The sequence below is a fragment of the Cynocephalus volans genome, chromosome 3 (assembly GCF_027409185.1).
Source record: "Cynocephalus volans isolate mCynVol1 chromosome 3, mCynVol1.pri, whole genome shotgun sequence".
Lineage (NCBI taxonomy): Eukaryota > Metazoa > Chordata > Mammalia > Dermoptera > Cynocephalidae > Cynocephalus > Cynocephalus volans.
Genome location: NC_084462.1, coordinates 20,421,267 through 20,441,648, shown reverse-complemented (window position 1 = coordinate 20,441,648; position 20,382 = coordinate 20,421,267). Strand labels below are relative to the sequence as shown.

The window sequence follows — 20,382 nt, the reverse complement described above, 5'->3', positions numbered from 1 at the left end:
TTAGGCTTACTGGCTCTCAGTTATCCAGCTTTATATATGTAAAAAGATATAATTTAGGAAGAATGAGTTTTTTCTCTCTTTTGTTCCTATAGAGAGTCCTGTAACAAATAGAGCGGTCATTTTCTAAATGCTGGGTGCCACGCACTTTGCCAGGGTGCTTTATATCTCATCTGTAATCCTTAAAACAGTATAAGAAAGTTGTGTTTTCCCAGTTTCACAAAATGAGGAGACTGAGTCTCCAGGCAGTTGGGTAATTAACTCAGGGTCATACAGCTGATAAACTTTGAACCCAGTTCTCATACTGCAAAATATGGGCTCTTTTCGCTCCTTGAATGTCACCACAAGCTGTTGGCAATCATTGTTTGTGGAAGAAAAAGAAATAAATACTCAATGGTCATAATATTTTTCTTCCCTCTTCATCTTCCCTGTGAGCTCCAATCATGTTTTCTTTTTTAGTGAAGAAAAAATGACTGCTGCCCGCATTAGAAAATGCCATAAGTGTGGGACTGGCCTCATCAAATCTGAAGGCTGCAACCGCATGTCCTGCCGCTGCGGCGCCCAGATGTGCTACCTCTGTCGAGTATCTATCAACGGGTATGACCATTTCTGCCAGCATCCTCGCTCACCAGGAGCCCCTTGCCAGGAGTGTTCAAGATGCTCTCTCTGGACCGACCCTACTGTGAGTAGATACATGGTTGCCCATTGATTTATAGGGGAAAAAATATAGATACATTGCTATAATGAAAAAATATTTTGTATATATGTAACAAATTTTGATTCATGAAAAGATATGGGAGATTATATAGACTAGTAGCCGCAGGAAAAAATTGAAAAAGTAATCAAAAGCTACTTATCAGAAAGCAACATGCCCAGTTTTTTGGGCAAATTCTTTCAATCCTTTAGGAAATAAAATTTTTCTATGCTATCTGAAATATTCCAGAGCATAAAAAAGTAAGGAAAGCTGTACAGTATTTGTATAAAGTCAGCATAATGCTGATAGCAAAACCTGAAAGAGATAGCCCTAACAAAGAAAATTACAGGTTTTCTTATGAATATCACCTATGAATATAGGTTTTTAATTCTCTAAATAAAATATTAGCAAGTAGAAAGCATGACCAAGTGAGTTTGTTCCAGAAATGCAAGGATGGCTTAATATTAACAACTCTATTAATATAATTTACCATATATTTTTACATGGTAAAAAGACATTTAATAAAATCAAATATCCGTTTTTGATTTAAGCTTTAAAAAAATAGTATTGAATGTTCCCTTAATATGATTTATGCTTTTTTTTAAAACTCCATATTTCGAAACAGTTGTTACCATATATTTAATAGTGAAGTACATCAGTAAAGTCAAATATAAGAGTGTCACCACTATTTTGTTCTGGAACTGCTAGTCATTGCATTTAGCTAAGAAAATAAAACAAAGGATATAGATGCTGGAGAAGTCATAGCTAATGTTTAGAAAGTACTTTTATATATAAAGAAGGGCAAATTTGCCATTTTAAACCTGGAAAAAGACTAATCAACTAGAAAGCTATTACAAGCAGTAGGAAGATAGCTAGATACAAAATCAACACACCGAATGCCATTCACAATAGCAATACAAATCATGAAGTACCCTAGAAATGTACTTTAACAGGTAATATATAGAAATTTAAAGAAAACTATAAAACTATGTTGAAGGTTATGAAGAGACTTGAACATATGGAGAAATACGCTTTGTTCTTAAATAAGTTTTAATATAAAGGTATCAATTCTTAAAAGATTCTTTTTAAACTAGAAACAAGCAGTCAGTTCTAGGCTGATTTGTAAGGATAACGATGTGATAATGTGAGAAGACTTGGTGATTCAGTGTAGCAGTGAGTTCCCTGCTGCCCTGGAGCAAGTGCACAAGGCCCCACTGGGAGGCAGGGCTGATGACAGGTGCTTCTCGGCTTTCACTGGGGCAGAGTGATGAGGGTATAGGTATTAGAGAAACATGTCTGTCCTCAAAGGGGACACATGGTATATTACATAGCGATCACTTCTCTCCAAAGTCATCTAGAAATTAAATGCAATTCACATCTAAATTTAGTAGGATTTATTTTCTTGAAAAAAATGATTATAATTTTGAATATGAAACTAATTTTTACTATAGAGTTAAACTAATCAAAACCATGTAAACTAACACAAGAACATACAGATAGATCTAAGGGACAAAATAGAGACCAGTAAGAGAACTATAAGAATTTAATAAGTGCGATAAAAAATGCCATTTCAGATCAGTGGAGAAATGATAGATTGATTCATTTGTTCATTCTTAACTATATGGTGTTGCTAGAACTAGTCTGAACAGAAAAGCCCCTGTCCTCACGGAGTATACAGTTTCAGTCTAAAACAAGAGTCTTTAGTGTACTGTTTTGGAATAATAAGTGTGATGCAGCAGAGAATGGCAGGCAGTGGAGGAGGGAGGTGGCTTTAGATAGAGTGATGTGGGCAAGAGTCTCTGGGGCAGCATTTGCAGTGAAACCTGTGGGGGAGGAGCAAGGCCTTCGGAAGATGTCAAAGGAAGAAAGCCTGCATGGCCTCCAGGTGGGGAGCTGCAGGGGAGGTGACAGGGCCTGGGCTAGAGCCAGGCTGAGGGCTCGCAGTAGGGGCCTGTTGTAGGGCTTTACTGGGGGGTTAAGTTTTCGAGATCACACTGGCTACTATATAAAGAGGATGTTTGATAGCTGTTTGGGGCACTTGGCTAACCGTTTGGAAATACTTCAAGAAAACAAGGGAGATGACCTTAATAATCTTGGAAAAGGAAAGGTCCTTCTTAGCATTGCATCAAGGCCAGACTAAAAAAACGTAAATTTACTTTGGCAAAAGAACCTTAAGCAAAGATAAAAATAAATGAAAGACTGGGGGAAAAAGTTATAACGTATGTATGATTTCAGATAAGTGTTCTTGATATGTAAAGGATAACATGACTCACTAAGAAATCAATAAATATCCCTATATTAATAAGGATTGATTTGTCCGTGAACAACAGAAAACCCAAAAATAGCAGTGGCTTAAACAAGATAGAAGTTTATTTCTCCTTTATGTGTAAGTGCAGAGGTGGACAGCCCCAGGATGGGATAGCAGTTACGGTCAGGGACCCAGCTGGATCCAGAATTCTGCTGTACCATTCCTAGAGTATAGACTACGATCATATGTGGTCATGGTCTCAAAAGGCGCTCTGGCTGATAAATCGACATTCCAGGCAGCAGAACAGGATAGAAGGGACAAAGAGCCTGCCCATCCACCTCTTAAGGAATGTTGTGCTTACAGAAGCTCTCACAAGTCACTTCCTTGATCCCATTAGCCAGAACTTAATCATATAACCTCACCAACTACAAGAGTAACTGGGGAAAGTAGTCTTTATTTTAGGTCATCATAGACCCAACTAAAAATTACTATGGGAGAGGGAAGATGTTATATTGGGGAGTGAACTTAGTCTCTTCACTCCAACTGAGAAAAAATGGACAGGGGAAGTGAAAAAAGAATTACAAGTAGGCAAAAAAACTTATTAAAAGATGCTTGCTTTTCTGCCTAGCCACAATCTGTTGGAGTAGTGTAACAGCCACCCTCTAATAACCAAATAAAGGGAAATGAAAATATCACCTGTCAGATTAACAGATATTTTTCAGATTGATTATACCCATGTTGGTGAGAATATGGGAACGTGACCATCTCCTACACTGTTGGTAGGAGATAGTGGACATAGTGAGATAATTGGACATAGTGGGCAGTTGGGGTATACAAATCAGAAATTTTAATGTGTATACCCATGACCTAGCAGTTCACTTACTAGAAAAAGTTTCCTAAGGAGACAACTGGACAAGTTCACAAAAGTCTATCTACTAAACTGCTCACTAAGTTATTTAAAGTAGAGTACATTTAGAAACCACATTAAATATCCCCAAAATAGAAAATGTGTTAAATTTTATACATGCTTACATTAGAATTGTACAAAAAGTGGGCCAGCCCCATGGCTCACTCAGGAGAGTGCGGTGCTGGTAGCACCGAGGCCGCGAGTTTGGATCCTATATAGGGATGGCCAGTGTGCTCACTGGCTGAGCGTGGTGCTGACCCCACCGTGCAGAGGGTTGCGATCCCCTTACCAGTCCAAAAAAAAAAAAGGTACAAAAAGTGATACTATATATCTATATTTTTAATGTGGAGGGAAAAAAACTTAAGATTTACACATAGAAAACAACAGCATGGATAGCTGGGGTCACAGGCCCAAATTACCACAGGAGCAGATAAGAACAGATAATAGATGAATGAAGTAGCCAGGTCTAGGATACAGTAGGGCTTGGTGGAGACTGTAGCAAATAGGAGAGGAGGGGGTAGGCTTATCAAACGGGTGCTACTCAGCTCCCAAAGATTGTTGCTAGGTGGGGCTATGCTCAGGGCTGCCATGGCCTCAGATTCTCCACAGAGCTTGGAAATCTGTGTTTTAATGTGAAATCTCCCAGTTTTTAAAATTGGTCATTCTTCCCAAATATCTTTTTTTTTTTTTTTTTTTTTTTTTTTTTGTCGTTTTCGTGACCAGCACTCGGCCAGTGAGTGCACCGGCCATTCCTGTATAGGATCCGAACCCGCAGCGGGAGCATCACTGCGCTCCCAGCGCTGCACTCTCCCGAGTGCGCCACGGGCTCGGCCCCCAAATATCTTTAAAACACCATTCAAGCCAGCACTTTATAAGCCAAAAAAAAAGTCTTTTTAGCTACCAATCTTTACCTCTGAGGCAGAAAATCTCCAGCATGCCTAGAAAGAAAACATGTCAGGCTCACAGGCTACCTCCTGTGGAAGGCCACAGCAAACCATTCTGCTGGCCAGGGGTGGGGTGGCCTAGAGGCCGACCTCAGCCCATGTTAAAGAAATACATGATCCTCAGAGCTACCCACGGTTTTTTTGGTTGTTTGTTTGTTTTTGTTTTTTTAAATATTATCCGAACCCATGGCCTTAGTGTTATCAGCACCGCACTCTCCTGAGTGAGCCACGGGCTGGCCCTACCCACGGTTTTGAAAAGCAGCAAGTCCTCCACGGAAACCAGGCACCCCCATAGCAGAAATGTTCTGTCAAGGAACAAGCTCCTCACTAGGCAGGAAGCTGGACTAACTGACCCAATGAGACCCAAAGCAAGCCTGCCCTCCAGTCACTGAGGAAATATGTGAAAACAGGGAGCACAGTGGGAAGTTCCAGCCAGGTAATCCGCACGGCCTTTGTGAAAGGCATCCTGGGACATGGCTGTTCTGCTGGTTGACTTGCTCAGTCCCATCCAGCTAGCATACTGGGGGCCGAGCATCTCTAGAACTTCATGAGGAAATAGGATTCTTTTTACTCAGCTGGAGCTCCCAAGTATTCCTTGGGCAACATTTCATCTCCAGAAACAAAGAGAAGAGCGGGAGTCACCACCTGAGGGCGGATGTTTAACAGTGTGGCCTATCCTTGGTGCTGTTTTTCTTCCTTCTCCCCATTGTGCAATTTTCTGTTTTGTTTTGTTTTTTATGGCAGCTGGCCGGTAGAGGGATCTGAACCTTTGATTTTGAAGTTGTAACTCCATGCTCTAACCAACTAAGCTAACTGGCCAGTCCCCCTCCCTCTTGTTCTTGTTTGTTCTCCTGCCACTCCCCTTTCTTCCCATACGTGGAATTGGTTATAAAGTCTTCTCATGCACTGTTACCTTGTTTGGGTGCCATAGCATACAACTGCCCTCTTGTTTTCTTGTTGAATTGTCATCTTGTAGCTTGAGAAAGATTAAATTGCTCAAATTTAAATTCAAGAGGTCAGTCAGGCAAATATAAATCCCTCTGATTTCCTCTGGTAGCCATAGACAAAGATTTTGTTCCAGTTGTCCCGTTCCCATCAAAACAGGGATCAGCCCCGTTTCCTTGATTCTCACCGGGAGACTGATTGAATTCCAACCCAGCATCTGTTAGGGCTTCTGAGAACACAAAGCCATTCAGAAGTTCAGTGAAACAAAGCATGCACTGTCATGCGAGCCTATTCTCTGGCTTAATTAACCAGCAAGGCCAGGAAGAATCTCTTGTTTGTCAGCGAGGGAGTGATCCCTTCATGGTTTGGAGAGAAGTTGAGTTTCATCCTTAATGACTAGCGATTGCTTGGGAACCTGAACTAACTCCATATTAAGACCTCAAATGGTGAATAGTAACTTTCTTTCTCTGTTAGTTATCAAAAATAAGCCAAAAGCATTCAACCAAGAGTCTTATAAAATAAGATGTCTTTAGGAAGGGAAACAAAAACAGAGAAGCAAACCACAGTTTTCTGAATTAGTGGGGCAGAATGCAAAGCCAGATCTCAACACGTAAATAAACAAGCATTACTTTGCAGTAGGGGAAGTTATTCAAATCCATATGTACTGACTTTCTTGTCCGTGTGTGGCTACATGAGTGTTAGCTAAGGGGGTTAACGAGTTGTATCTGTACATTACTGTTAGAAATCACATTCAAGTGCTAGCCCGTGGCTCACTTGGGAGAGTGTGGTGCTGACAACACTAAGTCGAGGGTTGAGATCCCCTTACCGGTCATCTTTTTAAAAAAAGAAAGAAAAGAAATCGCATTCAGAAGAATAATCACCTAGCAGGCTAGAGTCTAGGAGTGTGGCAAAATTCATAACAGCATGTTCTCCTTAAATACAAAACAAAATGAGTGAGTGTGTTGGGTTTTGGCTATGAGGAACCGTAAAGGATTGTTTTCTGCAACTTCTTTGTTTTTTGAATGTGAGAGTGTAAAACCTGTTCAGTTCAAATGAAACCCTAGGGCTTTTACAACCAATTTGGTACCATTGTCACCTAGCCGTTTGGTTAGGAGGCATACTCATTTTTCCCAAACCAGCAGTGGATTGAAGCTAACATGTATATTTGTTAGTATATTTAATTCTGTAACAATACTTTAAGGCAGATGTATCATCCCAGTTTTACAAATGAGGAAACTTGCTGAAGATTGTGGCCAGTAAGTGGTAGCTCAGGTTTCCATCCCAAGTCCTCTGTTCTTGGCATGTTAGATAAAGCCCCCAGGCCTACCTTTCCCCCTCAGTGGTTCCAACACCAGTAGGCCAGGGTCCTTGTTGAAGAGTGCAGCATCAACCTGGTAGGTCAGACATGGGGACCGCACTGGGCACTTCTGAGACCCTTGCTTGAGTGGCCAGGTAAGGGATGTGATGCTGTGGAAACAAAGGAGGAAGAAGAGTATTTGAGAGGGTTGATAAGAAAAAGGTAAAAACCTGTAAGGAAAGATATTCCAAACTTTAAGATGGAAACTAATTTTGGGCTTCAGCATTTTTTCCTAAACTTTTTAGATTGACTTTTGATAGAGTTTGGATGTGTTGTCCCTGCCAAAACTCATGTGGAAATCTGATCCCCAATGTGGCAGTGCTGGAAGCTGTTTGAATCATAGAGGCGGATCCCTCATGAATAGATTAGTGCTCTCCGTAGGTGGGGGGAGTAATGAGTGAGTTCTCACTATGTTAGTTCCCACAAGAGCTGATTGTTTAAAAGACCCTGGCACCTCCTCTCCTCTCTCTCTCTTGCTTCCTCTTGCCATGTGATCTGCTTGTACCCGCTGGCTGCCTGCTACTTTCTGCCATGAGTAGAAGCAGCCTGAGGCCCGTGCCAGATGCAGCTGTCCCAGAATCGTAAGCCAAATAAACCTCTTTTCCTTATAAATTACCATGTCTCAGGTATTTCTGTTATAGCAACACAAACAGACTAATACAACTTTCTAGAAAAGAAAAGAGTAGTCGAGTGACCCCCAGTGTTGTCCCATCATCCCCCAGCTTCCACAGTTGGCCTTCACTTGTTACTTCTTGTTATTTAATGTTTTTAATATCGTTTGTGTAAGAAGGTAAAAGAGGACATGAGTGTAATCATCAAGCTGTCATTGAAACTGTCCTCTGTTTCCTCATCTTGCCATGACAGACATGCGCACTAGGCCACGTGAGCCCGTTTTGCAGACTCTTGGGTATGATTTTTACAGCCGGGCGTGGGGAGCACTTGCCCGTTTTACAGATGAGAACGATGTTCAGGTCATTTGCCCAGGATCCTGAGCTTGGTGAAACCAGGCTGCAAGTCCAGGTCTTCTGACCAAGGTCAGGCTCCTTCCATAAATACGGAGATGGCCAGTAGGTGTCCACGGGGGTCCCTGAGCCAGTGAAGCAGGTGGGCCTCACAGAGGACTGGGAACCGTCACTCAAGTTGCAAATGGCAGAAAGGGCCTGGCAGCTCTACCACTATGACATTGTCCTAATTGGGTGTGTCCCAGATTGGGTTTCAGTGTCACTACAGGATTTTACCAAGGAGGGCAGGAGGCACAGTCCAGTGAACAGAATATGTTGGTACACCTCGTCTTCAGATCCCAGCAGGGCCCTGGCTGAGCACTTGACCCTGACAGGAGTCAAAAGATGGCCACATCTCTCCCTCGCCTCCAGGTCGTTGTGGAGGAGGCATGCTAGACAGAAAAGTGTTTGAGTGCTGGGCCTCTTTGACCTAAAGAGATGGCCGCTGAAGCCAGGGTCAGCCAAGAGCCTGTGTAGTCTTTGCTCCTCCCCTACACATTGTCAGCCTCCCTCTGGGCCATTCCAGCCCCCAGCTGCACAGCATGTGCTGCGCCAGGCTGGCTTCACCCTCCCCCAGCCTCCTCCCCCCAATTTCCTGTTGCAGGGGACAGCTGGGGGTGGGGGTTAGGGTCTGCTGTTGCTCAGGCGATCTGCAGCTGATCTGGGAATAATTTGAAACTAAATCTTCAGTTCTTTGGAAACCTTTCATGAAATCATTGCAAGTTTATTAACAACAGCTGTGGACACACATGCCCTGGATCTCAGCCCAAACCCCGCCCCCAAAATCATAGCAGGGGAAGCAGCAGTTGACTTGCAATTCCCAGCCACCCTTCTAAGGGGAGAAAAAGTGAAATGAAAAAAAGTCACCCATCCTTCCTCCATGGTCACAGAAGGGAGGCAAGTGTAGGCCAACCCTGGTGACCACAAGTATTGGGAAAACAGAGACTCAAAAGGACTTTTAAAGATTTTGGCAAAAACAGCTTTATGCTAAGTGCTCAAACATCTATTTTGGGAGCCATCAGCCTGTGGATGGTGATTACTGTTAATATCTGATTTGTGGAAACTCTCTTTTTCTCCTTTTAACCGCTTGTAGTTTCTCTTGCTTCCTTCTGTTCAGGCCCTGCTACATGGACAGAGCTGAGGGGCTTCCTTGTTGAGGGACAAGTCAAGGGGTTCTTTTTGTTTTTCTCTTATTAATTAAAATCTCTCTGGTGAATTCTACCCTACTTCCTGCCATCAGCTGCAGTGAGTTTCTGGAGAAGGCTGGGCCCGTGCCATCCCCCCTTATTAAACTCTTGCTGTGTCTCACCCCCTCCCTACCCATCCCACCTGCATGTGAAGCAAGCGTGCCAGAGTCTTCTGTGTCAGGCCCAGCACTTTCTGTATCCTGCTGAGCTCAGAGAATCCAAGGAAAGGAAATAAAATCTTCTCCCTGTTAAGATGTAATCTGCTTATTTCTTTATTTAAACTGCTATTCCAGATCTGCTGGGTGGGTGGTGCTCCATTTCACATTTCGCTTTGGTGCTTAGTCCTTGACACTGCATTCGGGGTGCGCCGGCCCACCATGGAGTGCTTCACACACCTCCTTCACGATTGTTGTCTAATTCCGTTGTGGTTCGTGGGTTCTCCTCCTAGAGTTTCCATGGGTAGCGATAGGGGCACTGGTGGGTTCACTTCTACTCTAGCCTGCTGTGTTATTACACTCAGTCTTTTAAGCCCCTGCTGTCTTGGGACATGTTAATCACTGACCAGCATCCACTCCCTTCCAGTTCAGCCTGGCCTTGCTTGTTAGAAAAGAGCCAGTTCTGAGGATCCATTTGAAAGTTTTCATAGAGATTAGGAGGAGCCAGAAAGAGGGCAGAGAAGGGAACTCATCTAGACCCACTGGATCCTTTTTACAGCCCATGCCAAAGACCATGGAGAGGAGTGCTGGGGCCCCAGGGGCACACACTGGGGCCCCTGTTGGGGGATCCATGCAGCAAGCACAGACAAAGCTGCTGCTGCCACCATTCCCCGCTGGCTTGAGTAGACAAGGTGCGAAGGGAAAGTTAGTCTACATCCCTATTGAGTGTGGAGCATATAGACCAGCATCCACTCCCTAACAGCCCACCCTGAGCACCCCTGCCTGGATACCCATGGGGTCTGTAAGTCCAGACCTCTTGCCCAGTTCCCCACTGCACGCCTCACTTCTGGTGGTCTTCAGCAATCTCTGCATCCTCTGAACCTCAGTGTCCTCTTGTAAAATCCCTACAAACCCCCTGTGGAAAGAGGGCATGTGAAGCACCTGTGCAGGGCTGCAGGACCTTGCAGGTACAGAGCATGGCCTTCCAGAATGGACTCTCAGTGGGTTTTGAAAGTGAGATGTAGATTCAAAAACAGCCAGTGGGAAATACACGTATACCAGAATGTTCCCTGATGAGGAATTATAGGTCATTCGTTTTTATTTGTGGTGTTCTGTAAAATTTTTTCCAAGATTGCTTTAATGGATATACATTATTTTAATTATTAGGGAAAGAAATGATGACTTTTTTTTTTTTTTTTTTTTTTAAGATGACCAGTAAGGGCATCCTTAACCCTTGACTTGGTGGTGTCAGCACCACGCTCTCCCAAGTGAGCCACAGGCTGGCCCCATAATGACATTTTTTTAATGTGTGTGAATCAAATCCCTGTGAGGAAATTCTAAGGGACCCCCATGGTATTCAAGTAACTTGGTGGCTTCGTGATAAAACATGTCAGTCTAGGAAATCTTGAAGTATTAGTTTTCATTCTTGAGATGAGCAAAAAAAAAAAGTGGGCTGTAAGAACTGTGCCCTGGTCAGAGGCAATCAGGGACTTAGTCGCTAAATGAGGCATTAAATCCTTTTTGCCTCATTGGTAGACCCTGGTCTGCAACTTTGGTTTCTGGTTCAAGAGATAAGGTTTATGGTACTCCCTGTTCCCACTCTGGGGAGAGGGATCTGCTGGCTTTTGTCCCAAATGCCAAGTGCCAGGGAGACCATGGAATGGGTCATTTTAAGGGATAGCAGATGCACTTCTGGGTGAGCTGAGCTCAAGGAGACAAGAATTATTCACTAAAAATTTCCAGGGACATAGCCCCTTTCTCTGCTTTATTGGCTATTCATCTCCTTGAGTAGAGGTATTTTGTTTTGCCCTGTTACTTCTTGTATTTAGTGGAGAAAAGAGGTTTTAAGAGTTCTGCTCATCCCGGAGAGAAAGAACCCTCTTGTATTTCAAGAAGGATAAGATACACTTTTTCTAGAACAAAGCAGAGCCTTAAAATAGTCACATCTGACACAGGTGGGGCAGGGCAGTGGCCGAGTTCCCGCAGCCCTTCTAGTCACACTCTGGAGAAACTGTTGGTTTATGTGATTAAGAGCTTAGGCTTTGAGACTAGGCTGCCCGGATTAGAACCTAACTCTGCCTCAGTTTCCTCATCTGTAATATGGGAATTAATTAGTAGTACCTAAGTCAAAGTTGTTGTAAAGATGAAATCCACGTGAGGTGTTTAGAACCAGAACTGGCACATAGTAAGCTCTCAATAAATGTAAACTACTATTATCACTGCGCTTGACACTTTATAAAAGTTAGGTTATTTGCTTCTCACAACAAACCTGTTTTAGAAATGAATAGGCTCCAGGTGAGGTGTAATGGGGGCTAGAGCTGGGACCCAAGCCCAGGTCTGGCACCCCAGCGTTGGAGTTCTTCCCACCACAACAGCTGCCTCTCTGTGAAGAAGCTAATGCTGCTTTAGGGTAAATTCAGTGCTTAGGTTCACACAGTCAGGGCAGCTCCAGCATGGGGGCTTCTGGTACAAGACTCAGCCCTGGAGGGTGGGATGACAGTTGTTCTGTGATCCGGCTCAGCACCTGGCCTCTCATCATCTCCTTCCCTCCTATTGTCCCCCTTTCCAGCAGCCTTGGTGTGTCCTAGATTTACAACATGGCAAGCCTTTTTTATGTCACCAGAATGATGATACTCAGTATGCCTCAAATGTTACCCAGGGGAGCTCGCCTCCAGAGGAGAACTCGATAGCCCTATCTTTCACTCAGCCCAAACCCAAGATGTTGTGATGAGGGACCAGTCTTCATGTTTAGCCTCAAAATCAACCATAAACTTTTCTTCCCTCCTTTTTTAAACATTATTAATTTTTTTAGTTGTGGTAAAATGTGAGATAAAAGTTGCTTTTTTTTTTTTTTTTTTTTTTTTTTTAAAGATGACAGGGGATCTTAACCCTTGACTTGGTGTTGTCAGCACCATGTTCTCCAAAGTGCGCTAACCGGCCATACCTATTTATAGGAATCCGAACCCGTGGCCTTGGTGTTATCAGCACCACACTCTCCCAAGTGAGCCACGGGAGGGCCCTAAAAGTTGCCATTTTTAAGTGTACAATTCAGTCTGCCTTCTCTTAAGGAATTTGAAATGCTTAAGGGAAACTGCTCGTGGAAGAAACTTCCACCCCAAATGATGTAAGAAATCTTCCCCTTAGAGTCTAACATATTGGTTGAAAGTATAATATTTTCTTTTTTTAAAAAAAATTTTTAAATTCTTTCTAAAGTTACTAAACACAGTGTCCTATAATTCCAACCAGTTGAGAAAGTTGAAATCCGAGGGCCGGCCTGTGGCTCACTTGGGAGAGTGTGGTGCTGATAACACCAAGGCCATGGATTCGGGTCCCTATATAGGGATGTCTGGTTAGCTCAGTTGGGAGAGCGTGGTGCTGACACCACCAATTCAAGGGTTAAGATCCCCTTACTGGTCATCTTTAAAATAAATAAATAAATAAAAATTTTTTTTAAAAGAAAGTTGAAATCTGAAATTTCTGACCTATATTCTTGGTGTAACTGACAATTTACTCATTATTTATGGTAAAATCATTGCTCAGTATATGTTGAGTGCCAGCATTGTGTGCTCAAATACAGTCTTTATTTTCTTTTTTTTAAAGATGACCGGTAAGGGGATCTTAACCCTTGGCTTGGTGTTGTCAGCACCACGCTCAGCCAGTGAGCGAACCGGCCATCCGTATATGGGATCCGAACCTGGGGCCTTGGTGTTATCAGCACCGCACTTTCCCGAGTGAGCCACGGGCCGGCCCTCAAATACAGTCTTTAAACTCCAAGGGCACTCACTGCCTAACTTAGAGCTTAAGGACAAATGCTCTTGATCCACTAACCACATCAGGAGAGTGATCAGAGCAGAGAGAGGAATCAGAAGAAAAGCTCTGCAGTGGCTCTCTGCAAAAGGTGAAGAACACAGCTCAGCTTCATTTCCTCAGGACTCTGAGAGTCCCCCTCCTCTCCAGGAAGAACTCTGAATGGCAAGCCAGGGACCTGCCATCAGGTAGACCTTGCCGGTCTGTCCTCCAGGAGCTGCCAGATCTGTATCAGAAAGCTCAACTCATGTTCACCTGTGCAAGTGCCTCAGACCCTCCTGAGGGAGTTCTTAAATTGGATTTATTCAGGAGCATTCGAATTTATCACAGGAAGCTTAGTGATAAAAATCGGGCAAGTGTTCTGCATGATCATACCCTGAGCAGTGCCACAAGGGGCTTGGAATCTTTCATTTATCCTAACAGAAATGTCATGAGAGAATCTGAGGAGAATAGGTTAGTGGTTGTTCGTCTTTAGTACTATGAAATTACCCTTTAAGCCCGTGTGGAATTCCAAAGTGGAATGCCAGCTAAAACTGTGGTCACAACACAAAAATGTAAGCTCCATGAGGGGAGGGGGACCAAGGCTGCCTCATTCTTTATTATATCTCCAGCAGTCAACACAGTGCCTGATGCATAGTGGGTACTCAATACATGTGTCTGAATGAAAGAATGAATATACCACCAAACTGTCAAATAAGTGATGGGGACAGGGGAATCTCCAGGATATCTTTTCTGTGGATTTTCTCCAGGAAAACTATTTGAGTGACACTGTGGAATATATGAAGCATATGTCCTAGTCCTCCACTCACCAGCCATTAACTTTGAACAATTTACTTTCTCTAGGACCTCAGCTTCTGTGCTATAAAGAGGTTCGAATGAGTGATTGCTTTGGTACCTTCTTGTGCCATCGTAGGCTTTACATGTCCCTCTGGGGACTGACAGGCATAATTCCATTTAGGTGATGTGATAGAGGAGGGATGAGGTAGTGGTGGTGGTGGTGTACTAAGAGTTATAATTAATAAATGACCAGAGTCAGGGCACTGTCTTACTCAAACCCATAAAGAAACCACTGGAAGAAATATTGGGGCATCTCCCAATCTGTGCCACTTCTTAAAACTAAATCATCTTTTGGGCCGACCCCGTGGCTGACTCGGGAGAGTGTGGCGCTGGTAGCTCCGAGGCCACGGGTTCTCAGCGCTGGCTGAGCATGGTGCAGACCACACCACGCCGAGGGTTTGCAATCCCCTTACCAGTCCCCCCCCCAAAAAAAAAAAAGATTAAAACTAATCATCTTTCTAAAATCTTTATTCCAGCCATTTTTTTTTACAGTTTTCCTGTCCCTTAATCATGAGCCTTCTTACTTTGTGCTAAGAAGTCTGTACATACTTCAGCTCATTCAGTCCTTACAATGACCCATTTTACAGATGAGGTACCAAGAGACAGAAATATTCAGGAACTTGCCTAAGGTCACTGAGCCACTACCCTCCTGCTTCCAGCTTTTCTCAGTCACATTCCTATACTTTTTTTTCTCCTCCCAATCTTTTTTCCTAGACCTGCCACTGGCTCCAAAAGGCTTTGCTGGCTCTTAATCTAGACAGTTTGTAGAATTTATCTCAACATTCACATGGAGACCTTCAAACTGTGTCCACCAAATGCTATTGAGTTACCGAAGCCCTTTATGTTGATTTGCTTAGAGATTACTTTGTAGGGTAGTAAATTCCCCGGTGTGGAGTGTTCACAAAAAGGATAGGTGACCATGTCTTGGGGTTTTCATAGAGATGACAGGGTGCCCACAGGATTTCTCCCAGGCTTAGTGTTCTGTGATATGCATGGGCATTTTGCACCTTCTGAAATGTATGCTGGAACCTTTGTCACCTCTCTTCTTCCTCATTCCTTGCTTAGAAGACCTGGCCAAGGGGCCAGCCCATGGCTCACTTTGGAGAGTGTGGTGCTGATAACACCACGGCCACAGGTTCGGATCCTTATATAGGGATGGCCAGTTGGCTCACTTGGGAGAGCGTGGTGCTGACACCAAGTCAAGGGTTAAGATCCCCTTACCGGTCATCTTTTAAAAAGAAAGAAAGAAAGATGTGCGCCATCTTAAGTTTTTTTCAATCCAGAGAGTGTTTTTTCAGTCCCATGATAAACTGGAAAGCCTCTTTGTGGGGCCACTGAGGAGTAAATTGAACCTCAGCACCACTACATGGAGCAGGTGCATGTGGGAACTGTATGTGGTACAAACCTGGACACCTGGCCTTGCCCAGTGTGGCCCCTGAGCTTCCCTGAGGACTGCTCACACATCTGCCTGTACTCAAAGAGCCTCTTGGGCTCCTGTCCCAGTCTGGGATAACCCAAATTTGAATTGTATTTATCTATTTTGGGCCTACCAAGTGTTGAGTTTGAGAAGGGGAGACAGCAAGGTCTTAGAGGAATTGTTCCTAAACTGCTGTGCCCTTCCTTTCTCTTAGATCGAGCCACGCCGCTGTTCTACTGCAGAGATGTTGCTCCTTTTACAGCCCACTGCCATGCAGGAGCTAAAGGCTAGCTTCAGAACTCCTTTCCGGGAGTTGGGAAGACTTCTCTGGGCTTGCACAAAGGGCTGCTGTGCTCAGAGTTTGTAGACTTGGAGTCTGAAACTTCTCAGGCCCAACTCCCCAGACCCCACCCCTGCCTTCCTCCAGATTATCGGAAGTTCTCCCTCTGCTTGCCATACAGCGTAGTAAACAGAACAGGTGCTCATCCACCCCCAGGCAGCATCCACCCCCAGGCAGCACCTGCCGTGCATGTGCACACACACCCCACACCTTTCTTTGGGCTTTCTCGTGGGAACACCACTCAGTTGAAGAAAGAAGGTTCTCAGGCAAATGAGAATGAGCATTGTACAGGCCCAGGCTCCCACAGTGTAGCAGCAGGCCTGGCTTAGTCCCTCTGCTGACTAGCAGCAAGCTGGCCTCCCCTATGTCCCATGGGCCTCAGCATTGCATGGAGCTACAAGCTCATCCTTCCTGTTGCTTTTATTCTAGGAAGATGATGAGAAGCTAATTGAGGAAATCCAGAAGGAGGCTGAAGAGGAACAAAAAAGAAAGAATGGAGGCAAGTGCTCTCCCCAGCAACAGAGCAACAGGCCCTGCCACATGGCCCTGTGCCCAGTGCTCTCAGGTGCAGAAGGGAGCAGAGCAAAGGACCACCTAGGGGCTTCTGCTGCTGGCCCCCTCTGGGGATCCTGGCATTTAACCCAGCTGGGCGGGGGTGGGGTGCTGCCTCTCAGGTGGCTTTACATGACTCCACCTGTGCAGCTACCACTAAGGCTTATGGGAAGGCCATCAGAGCCTTGGATACAGTTTTGGCATCTCGATGGATTCGAGCTCAGAAAGCATGTAAAAGCCAAACCTGGCTAAAGAGACAGAAGGCCCACTCTGACCCTTTCGAGGTTAAGAAAAGAATGAAATGGACATGGCTCCTCAAGGCTCTGGCTCTAAAGGAAAGTCTCACACAGATGTACTGAGCTGGACAAAGAGCCTTCCAAGGTGCCACCGTGAAGTGTGATACTCCTTGGGAAGTATATTCTTGTTCTTGGTTTCTTATAGTGACAGTGGGGGTGGGAGTGCCTTTTACATTTTGTGCTTTAGTCAGCCTTCTTGCTGTAGAGTATTCTTATCTGTGTCCAGAAGTAAGAACATGCTGCAGGTCAGAGGTCGTTTCTCAGACCACACGCTCCAGGCTCCCCTCAGTCCCTCAGCTCCAGGCAGGGCCCAGGGTTCCTGTGCGCTGTTGTGGTCCCAGGCTGGATTCAGTGGAGTTGGTGTAGCCTGATTTTCTCAACTAAGTCCCATCTCCCTTTCAGAAAACACCTGCAAACGCATCGGTCCCCCGCTGGAGAAGCCCCCTGAGAAGGTACAGAGGATGGAAGCCCTCCCAAGGCCTGTCCCGCAGAACCTGCACCCGCCGCAGATGCCACCCTACGCCTTCGTGCACCCGCCTTTCCCCTTGCCGCCCGTGCGGCCCATGTTTGACAACTTCCCACTCAACATGGGTCCCATCCCAGCACCCTACGTACCCCCTCTACCCAACGTACGTGTCAACTATGAATTTGGCCCTATGCACATGCCCCTGGAGCACAACCTGCCCATGCACTTTGGCCCCCAGCCACGGCATCGCTTCTGACGGCCCAAAGCCTGGCCCACCCCCAAACCCCCATTGAGCAGTCTCACACCCGGTGCCTGGTGGGGAGTGTAGGATAGAGAACCCTCCTCTCCCCCAGGACTGTGGCACTGCCTTCTAAGTAGGGGTGACGGGTTTGGCTCTCGAGGATGGGCTGGTATTCTTCCCACTCCTTTCTTGGGAAGGGCCACTGCTCCTTAAAGAGTAGCCACAGCTGGTGGCCTCTGGGTGCCTGTTACAGGATTGGTCTGGCTCTTACTGAGCCAGAGATAAGGGGGCAGTGAAATCCTCCTGAAGAGTTCTACCATTTTAGTGGCCAGCCCAGTGACCCTGGCTACAAGGTAGCCCTGTCTCTGCTTTGTCCCTGCAGAAGGAGATGAAGAGGAAATAATTTACCTCCATTCCTCTTCCCATAGCAGACAACAGGAGAAGCCTGTGAGAATGAAAAACCACATAGGCCTTCATTACCGCAGCACAGACAGAACCACAGTCATGATGAAATAGTGAATAGTGGAGCTTGGAGAGAGCTGACAGTTTTGAACTGCCACCCCCAGCCGAGGCCCTCAAGGAATGGCCCTTCTGCCCCATGCCCATGGTTCAGGGGTCCAGGGCCCCTGCTGTTCCTCTTTGGAGCTGAGCCCTGGGGAGTGAAGCAGCCACAGACATCTCCCTTGATGCCTAAGTCCAGAGCCCAGTGCCACCACGAGGACCATTCAGGGTCTCTCCTCTTCCCTCTTAAGGCCCATTCAGATCAGATGGCAGCCAAGAACCATCTCATGGTATGGGTTTTGTTCTGCCATTTATCCACACAAATGTTTGCTCCTCTTTACTCACTTTGAATTTGCCCAGCTTTCCATGGTCTCCTAGAGTTTCTCTTCATCAGTCTCTGTAAAGTCAAACTGAGAAATCGGTTTCCCATGCCAGGCAGCTGCTGAGGGCTGGATGGTCCCGTAGCTTTGGCCAAACAAAAGATCCTCTTGACATGTCTGTAACAGAGGCCTGGTGGCCCTCCCAGGCAGCCCATTCCTCGGGGGGGACTTCTCTGCCACAAACTGGGTAATGAACAGCTTTTCCCCTGAAGTTATTTGGCAGTGGGGGATAAGGGGATGAGCTTCCCTAAGGGTACAGATGACCAGAATGCCACCTTACTGGGTGCCTGAGGGCAGCTCTTCCCTCCTACGTATTTTCTCAGTAGTTTATAGTGAAGGCAGGTAGAGGGTGACATCCTTGCACCTTGGGGTGTGAGGGCAGCTGCCCTTGCCTGAGGTCAGATGGAAGTCAGCTCTGGGCACGTGCACAGAGGCCCTGCCTGGTCTCATTCACCTTCCTCACCACCTGTCCCACCTAGGGCTTTAGCCACATCTGAGGCATCACTCTAGGCCCATTTGCCCAGCAGAGGCCTAAAGCCTCAGACTGCTCCACAGGGAGCCAGCCCTGCTGGCAGCAGACGTCACCTTCTCATTCCGCATTGGCCTTCCTTGTCCTTGTCTTTATGTTGCCGTAGGGTTCCAGGGGGTTCAAAGTGCACATACCTCAGAGATGGGGGTACCCCATGACCTGTGGGGCTGCGCTACATGTGGACCCCTTGTGTGGCACTCTGCCCTCCTGCCGCAGGGGCTAGCACCACCCAGTGTGTCCAAGGCTGGCAGGCACCGTCACTCACTGCCATTGGTTCTCAGATGTATTGCAAGGATTAAAGTGGGGAAAGGGTCTCCTAAGATGCCTGTTCTTTCTGCCTTTCCTCAGAATGGAGGCTTTGAAGACAGGTGGTTGCCTGGGCCAGTTGGGGGCACACGGAGGAGACCCCTGATAGGCTGTCTGAACTTGGCTACTAGCCTGAAAGATAGTGCCTTGGAAAGGTGGGCTCCATGCGGCAGTGACAGTCCTCAACCTTAAATGCCTATTCCGTGTGTTTCCCCAGGGAGAATTTCTAAGAGCAGAGACCAGCAGCAGATATCCTAGTGGATAGGGAGGTGACCTCAAGTGCTGTCCCTCCAAGGCATCTTGAGCCACCCTGTTGGCCTGGGACCCTAGTTCCAGCTGCCCTGCACCTGGTCGTATGGCTCCATTGGGGGCCAAGACAGGACATGGGGACTGGGTGCTTCTAGGGCAGCTACAAGGACAGCCCCAGGCAGGTGGCACTGCCACTGCACCTAGCAAGATGCCCTGGCATGGAGAGAAGGGAGACTAGAGAATGTGTCCTTTGAGATGACTTCTGTTTCTGGCCACACTTGGCTGCTAGGGAGGGAACTGCTGCCTTTCTCCATCGAAGGTGTCTGGTTCTTAATGATCCTCCCAGAGCCGGCCTGCGGGCCACCCACAGGGCTACAGACTAGCATAGTTGCTGTTTCCTGAAGTGGCCGCAAGGGACCACCTCAGCGTTCCAGGGACGGGCCTGGACCTTGGGCTCTTCCTGCCTGTACTAATGATGGGGTTAGAGAGAGAGAAAGGGGCTGGTGGTCCTCTGACCAGTGGCTGCATAGGTGTCATCGCCAGGAGCCCAGAGGTCAGCCCCTGTCAGGGAACAAGCAGGACTCCTTGAGGCAGCTGGCACCTTGACCCTCTGGGCCACAGGGTCTGCTCCCCAGGGCAACAGACTGCCCAGTAACAGTCCCGTTTTACTTGCCTTAAAACTGGAGAGAGGAATCTAGTATTTGCACTTAGCAAAAGATTTAAAAACTGCAAGTGTGCATGACCTGTCACTTTGTATAAAAATAGAAAAGATTAAGTAGTTTATTAAATTTTTTTCTTTACCTTCTGGTAGTAAAAATACATAAAATAATTCTGTCTCGACTACTGTGTGTAAAAAGCCTGTATCATATGTAACTTGGACTTTTTGTAAATAAATGTTTGTGCGTTCTGTTCCCTCTGGTTTCATTTCTGTGCATGGCACAATTGGGCAAATTACAGGGGCTGCAGCAGACAGCCTGGCAGCCTTCACTGACAGATTCCTTGGGAGTGATTCGATCTAAACTAGCA

General features: G+C 46.0%; 1 protein-coding gene across 4 annotated transcripts in view; it reads left to right on the top strand.

Moving 5' to 3' along the window:
• RNF216 (ring finger protein 216) overlaps positions 1–20,261 on the top strand; it is a 172,282-nt gene extending 152,021 nt beyond the window's left edge. For all 4 annotated transcript variants that reach the window (XM_063090425.1, XM_063090424.1, XM_063090422.1 and 1 more), the window contains exons 15-17: positions 457–679; positions 16,266–16,335; positions 17,087–20,261. In XM_063090425.1, the coding sequence (XP_062946495.1) occupies positions 457–679; positions 16,266–16,335; positions 17,087–17,406 (613 nt within the window). In that variant the 3' untranslated portion in view covers positions 17,407–20,261. The remainder of the gene's footprint in view (positions 1–456; positions 680–16,265; positions 16,336–17,086) is intronic.
• The last annotated feature ends 121 nt before the right edge of the window (positions 20,262–20,382 follow it).